Raw genomic sequence first — 6,556 nt, forward strand, 5'->3', positions numbered from 1 at the left:
CAAGTACAGGTTATTGATACTTTTCCACTATTACATGGGAAACTTATTTTTGAAATATATCGAAAATCCGTGACCCGGAAGTACTTTTTTTGTGTCGTGACAAGGCGCTGGTGTAAACAGTGACCAATAACGATTTCACCGTTAAGAGTTTTACTTTAGACGTTTATTAACACCCTGGAACTCAAAATATGAATAATTTATCAGTATAACATAATAAACATACCCCATGTAGTGAGTAATTCGCGTTTGAGACGGGACTTGCTTGATAGATGTTATCTAGGTAACGCTAGCTACCTAGCTGCGTAGCTAACAATGGCTAACTGTATGGTTTTTCACACTCAAATAGCCTCCATCATGGAGGTACTAGCGAATGCAGCCGTGGCAGAGATATGTAAAGTAGTAGACGACGACTATGCCGTGTTTCGTTTGGAAATAACTCAAAGCCAGAAAGAAAACAGGGCATTGCGGAGGAAACTACAGCTACTGGAACTGAAGGTGTCACGCGAGCGCGTCCTTGTCAGTCGTCCAAGAAGTGTCAAGATCCTCGACCGATACAGAGGAATGGCGAGAGGTACATTTTGCAGAATGCCGAGGCCTGTCGCCCCGTTCCGCTCTGCGCATGTGTGACTTTAGATTTGTTAACCACATACTATATGGTTAACCAGAATTGGGTGTTGGATAGTATGTAATAATTCCCCAGATTACTTAACTAGATATCTTGCGCAAAGACACAGTATCATAACCAAACCAGATTCTTGATTTACTACATTTCCTGTTATTTACTCATTGAAAACAATGTGATGCATGGAACATAACACATCAATCAATAAATAGTATATCAAGAAGTTATGAGAAATGTTACTTTACATCCTTGCCAATTCTAGACAGTATCAATGGTGTACAATATACTGTTGAGCATTGACAGTAGTTAACCTAACCACTGCTTTCCCCCCAATCACTCTCTCAGGTGAAGGACATCTCACTGGAGGCCACAGGAGCTTTGTGAAGCCAACAGGATACAATACATGGAGAGATGACCAACCAATCACTGTTGATGAGGGGAGTGGAACCTCAACCCAGCACGTTATTGTGATAGAGGTCAGTGTAATAGTGTTGCATTAAAAACAATGAGTTACTTTGTAAATCAAATGTGTCCCGTTTATTTCAGAAAGGCTCCCCTCAGCTTTTCACTTGCTTACATGTACATCCTTATTTATCTGCCATTGGGGAGTTTGTGAGACTTCCCTATGACATTGGTACCTAATTCTTACATGCTGACTACACCGGCCACACGGGTTATTCATTTTAAGATTTAAAGATTGACTTCAGGTGTCCTTGGTGTTGAATTTCCACCACAACACATATGAAACATTCATGGACATTTAGCTAGCTAGCTTGCTGTTGCTAGCTAATTTGTCCTGGGATATATATAAAAAAAAAAATTGGGGGCTGGATCTTTGTAGAATATCGACCCATTTTAAGTCACAGAAAACGATGTGTTCTCTACTCTAACAATTAATCCACAGATACAAGGGGAAACCGAGTTGGTTTCTAGTAATCTCTCCTTGTTCAGTCATCTTCTTCTGTGGATTTTATAGTTGAAGTCGGAAGTTTACATACACCTTAGCCAGATACATTTGAACTCAGTTTTTCACAATTCCTGACATTTAATCCTAGTAAAAATCCCCTGTCTTAGGTCAGTTAGGATCACCACTTTATTTTAAGAATGTGAAATGTCAGAATAATAGTAGAGTAATTTATTTCAGCTTTTATTTATTTCATCACATTCCCAGTGGGTCATAAGTTTACATACACTCAATTTGTATTTGGTAGCATTGGCTTTAATTTTTTTTACTTGGGTCAAACATTTCGGGTAGCCTTCCACAAGCTTCCCACAATAAGTTCAGTGAATTTTGGCCCATTCTTCCTGACAGAGCTGGTGTAACTGAATCAGGTTTGTAGGCCTCTGCTCGCACACGCCTTTTCAGTTCTGCCCACACATTTTCTATGGGATTGAGGTCAGGGCTTTATGATGGCCACTCCAATACCTTGAGTTTGTTGTCCTTAAGCCTTTGCCACACCTTTGGAAGTATGCTTGGGGTCATTGTCCATTTGGAAGACCCAATTGCGACCAAGCTTTAACTTCCTGACTGATGTCTTGAGATGTTACTTCAATATATCCACATAATTTTCTTACGTCATGATGCCATCTATTTTGTGAAGTGCACTAGTCCCTCCTGCAGCAAAGCACCCCCACATCATGATGCTGCCACACCTGTGCTTCACGGTTGGGATGGTGTTCTTTGGCTTGCAAGCCTCCCCCTTTTTCCTCCAAACATAACAATGGTCATTATGGCCAAACAGTTCTATTTTTGTTTCAGCAGACTAGAGGACATTTCTCCAAAAAAGTACTATCTTTGTCCCCATGTGCAGTTGCAAACCGTAGTCTGGCTATTTTATGGCGGTTTTGGAGCAGTGGCTTCTTCCTTGCTGAGCGGCATTTCAGGTTATGTCGATATAGGACTCGTTTTACTGTGGATATTGATACTTTTGTACCCGTTTCCTCCAGCATCTTCACAAGGTCCTTTGCTGTTGTTCTGGGATTGATTTGCACTTTTCGCACCAAAGTACATTTATCTCTAGGAGACAGAAAGCGTCTCCTTCCTGAGCGGTATGACGGCTGCGTTGTCCCATGGTGTTTATACTTGCGTACTATTGTTTGTACAGATGAACGTGGTACCTTCAGGCATTTGGAAATTGCTCCCAAGGAGGAACCAGACTTGTGGAGGTCTCCAATTTTATTTTTAGGTCTTGGCTGATTTCTTTTGATTTTCCCATGATATCGAGCAAAGAGGCACTGAGTTTGATGGTAGGCCTTGAAATACATCCACAGGTACACCTCCAATTGACTCAAATGATGTCAATTAGCCTATCAGAAACTTCTAAAGCCATGACATCATTTTCTGGAATTTTCCAAGCTGTTTATAGGCACAGTCAACTGTAGTATGTATGTAAACTTCCGACCCACTGGAATTGTGATACAGTGAATTAATCTGTCTGTAAACAATTGTTGGAAAAATGAGTTGTCATACACAAAATAGATGTCCTAACCGACTTGCCAAAACTATAGTTTGTTAACAAGAAATTTGCGCAGTGGTTGAAAAGCGAGTTTTAATGACTCCAACCTAAGTGTAGGTAAACTTCCGATTTCAACTGTATGTCTATTATGTATGTACTAGGCACATGATCTGAGCCAAATGGGAGTCTAGGTATGTACCACTATCCGATTAGGGGGGTCAATGTAGCCTATGTTGTTTTGTGTCCCCACTTTGGTTCTGAAATCACAATCACCCACTAATTAATTTGTCATGTTTGCAGGTGAAGTGTTGGAGCTCGTAATGTATCAATATTGATTGTTAAAAAATGATCTATGACATCGCCAATGAATAGAAGCACAACTTTGGATTTCACCCCCATCTCAAAAGCAAATGGTTTTGACCGTTTGGAAGTTGTTAGTGAGCTTCTTTTCTCCTCCCGTTTTGGGCATGCAGTGCGCCAGATTGCTGTCCTCGTTTTGAAATGATGAACTTTACCCTGTATATCTAAAAATTACCATATACACTGATTGTTTGAAGCAAACCTACCAAAACGTATTGCTGATGGTGAACATGAACAATCGAAACTCAAATCTATTGTAAGCCCCCGTTCAGCAGCTTAACTAGGCTACTGATTTTTCCTGGGGTTGTTCGGCATGCAAGCTGACTTGTAGACCAATGACTGTCGACACAGGTACATTCTTAGTTTGACACTGAATAGAGGACGCATTAGTTGTGACAAAAGATGAGGTATGGTAAGGTATAAATAAAAGTAACATATTAGTGAATCAGTGCTTCGTAATGTTTGAATGAACTTTCTGACCGAAGCGTGCTACATTTGGATCGGTTTGGGATACGCAGACCAATGCAGTTGTATCTGAAACATTTCAATTGGGACCGATGCGTTTTGGTTAAATAGTTACATCCCTTCCAATTCTACTCATGAATAATAACCGCCTCTCTTCTTGTTAGTCTGCAGATGCAGAGGCTGCAGGTCCTGGAGGATCATCTCTGGTCAAGCAGGAGAGGACTGAAGGAGAGGAGGACCCACAACACAGCAGAGACATCCAGACTGGAGCAGCGGCTGTAGTGGCACACCCTGTAGCCACAGAGGACCTTGCCACCGCCCCCCAGCCTAGGACCCGATGCAGCATCACGGAGGTCAGTGGAACGCCGAACGCCGTCCTCAAGTCAGAGACAGACATCGAGACTTTAACTGTAACACAAAGGCATTTACACACAGGATCTGACCACAGATCAGACGCAGAGAGACTGGGGCCACTGGGATGTCCTCCTGCTTCCGGCTCAGAGTATTTACTTTACGGTAACCGAAGCCTGCGGATGGTTCATTCCCATCCGGACTCAGGTGACGCGTTAGAGACTGGCAGTGATCCGTCTTGTTCTTACACTACAGAGATGGACCCTGGCAACATATCCTTGGGTTTAGAGACACAGACTGATCAGTCTAGAGGGGACTGGAACCAGTACAGTGGTAGTGTATACTCTGAAGGGTGCCTAGATAAGAAAGGGGAGGGTTTGGTCATAGATGAAGTGACTGTGAAAGTGGAAGGTGACGTTCCTCCCACATGGAATGCAGATAGTCACCTAGGAGACGGACACTCACAGGGCAGAGGTTTCTTAGATTACAGGGAAAGCTTAGAGACAAATCCAAATGTCGTGACCCACTCCCCTTTACACTCGCTCAGGGATCCCGACCCAGTGTCCACATCGATGGGGCCTTCCAATTCACACGGCCGCGTCCTTTTTGATCAGGTATTGAACTCAAACGACAGGGCTATATCAAGCAATAGTAAAGAGAAACAGTTCCTCTGCATGTTCTGTAACAAAGGCTTCAGCTGCCCCCAGACAGTGGAGATCCACCAGAAGAGCCACACAAGGGTGAAACCCTTCAGCTGTACCCAGTGTCACATGCGCTTCACACAGGCTGGTGACCTGAAAAGGCACCACAGGGTCCACACAGGGGAGAAACCCTACAGCTGCCCCCAGTGTCATATCCGCTTCACCCAGGCTAGCAGCCTGAAGAGGCACCTGAAGGTCCACACGGGAGAAAGGCCGTTCGCCTGTACACACTGCGGGAAGAGTTTCTCAGAGAGGAGCTACCTCCGGATACACCAGCAGAAAAACCATTCCACTAAATAAAAAACATTCCTATTCATAGCTTATTAAGTTTAGATCAAGCCCTGCATTAAAGACAAAGATGAATTGTCAGTGTTGTCAGCAGAAAATATCCACAGATGAATTTGGAATACCGAGAGTAACAGATTTCAGTGTTGAATATTCCTGGGTAGAATAGTGCATCCAGACATTGTGTGATACATAAGGCATATATAAGCCTAAAAGGTCTGTTATATATTGTGTTTGTACTGTGTAGGTTATATGATGTTCACAAATGCCTATTTCATTACTTCCATTCAACTACTTAATTTTTTCCCCTGACGCTTTTAATTAGAAAATGTAGGCAGTTTATCAACTTCATGCAGATTTTTTGTTGAGACGTGTATGTGTGGTTTTCATATGGTGTATTTAAAACTTGTTTATATTTAGTAAACACAAAATGGGACTTTTCATTCTGACTTTCATTGAGACTCTCTTTAGTTTACATCTCACCTGATTCTGCATACACCTGACAGCGCTTTATAACCAATTTACACCTAAATATACCTACACATACCAATAGTCTATTATATTAACAAACACCCTGTCGTCTATTACACTAACAAACACCCTAACACAGGGCTGCCCAACCCTCTTCCTGGAGATCTACAGTCTTGAGGGTTTTCAGTCCAACCCTAATTTAACACACCTGATTCTACTTATTAGTTGCTCAACAAGACCTTAACTAGCTGAATCAGACATGTTTAATTAGGGTTGGAATGAAAACCTACAGGACAGAAGATCTCCAGGAAGAGGGTTGGGCAGCCCTGCCCTATAGTCCATTACACTAACAAACACCCTATAGTCTATTACGCTAACAAACACCCTATATAGTCGATTACACTAACAAATACACCATGTAGTCTATTACACTAACAAACACCCTATAGTCTATTACGCTAACAAACACCCTATATAGTCGATTACACTAACAAACACCCTGTAGTCTATTACGCTAACAAACACCCTATAGTCTATTACGCTAACAAACACCTTGTAGTGTATTACGCTAACAAACACCCTGTTGTTTATTACGCTAACAAACACCCTGTAGTGTATTACACTAACAAACACCCTATACAGTCTATTACACAAACAAACACCTTATACAGTCTATTACACTAACAAACACCCTATAGTCTATTACACTAACAAACACCCTGTAGTGTATTACGCCTACAAACACCCTGTCATGTATTACGCTAACAAACACCCTATATAGTCTGTTACACTAACAAACACCCTATATAGTCTGTTACACTAACAAACACCCTGTAGTGTATTAC

The 6,556-nt window shown here is 41.9% G+C and overlaps 1 protein-coding gene across 1 annotated transcript; it reads left to right on the forward strand.

Moving 5' to 3' along the window:
- On the forward strand, positions 1–5,683 carry LOC115201860 (zinc finger protein 329-like). Its single transcript, XM_029765734.1, has 3 exons — positions 1–571; positions 968–1,098; positions 4,068–5,683. Exons 1-3 carry the CDS (start codon positions 313–315, stop codon positions 5,253–5,255), a joined length of 1,578 nt encoding a protein of 525 aa, XP_029621594.1. The 5' UTR covers positions 1–312; the 3' UTR covers positions 5,256–5,683.
- The last annotated feature ends 873 nt before the right edge of the window (positions 5,684–6,556 follow it).

The sequence above is a fragment of the Salmo trutta genome, chromosome 11 (assembly GCF_901001165.1).
Source record: "Salmo trutta chromosome 11, fSalTru1.1, whole genome shotgun sequence".
Classification (NCBI taxonomy): domain Eukaryota; kingdom Metazoa; phylum Chordata; class Actinopteri; order Salmoniformes; family Salmonidae; genus Salmo; species Salmo trutta.

Bases quoted from the DNA above. Each gene is read 5' to 3' on its own strand.
- LOC115201860 (XM_029765734.1), top strand. From the start codon at position 313: ATGGCTAACTGTATGGTTTTTCACACTCAAATAGCCTCCATCATGGAG. The intron at 572-967 runs GTACATTTTGCA...TCACTCTCTCAG, and splicing joins ATACAGAGGAATGGCGAGAG to GTGAAGGACATCTCACTGGA. The intron at 1,099-4,067 runs GTCAGTGTAATA...TCTTCTTGTTAG, and splicing joins AGCACGTTATTGTGATAGAG to TCTGCAGATGCAGAGGCTGC.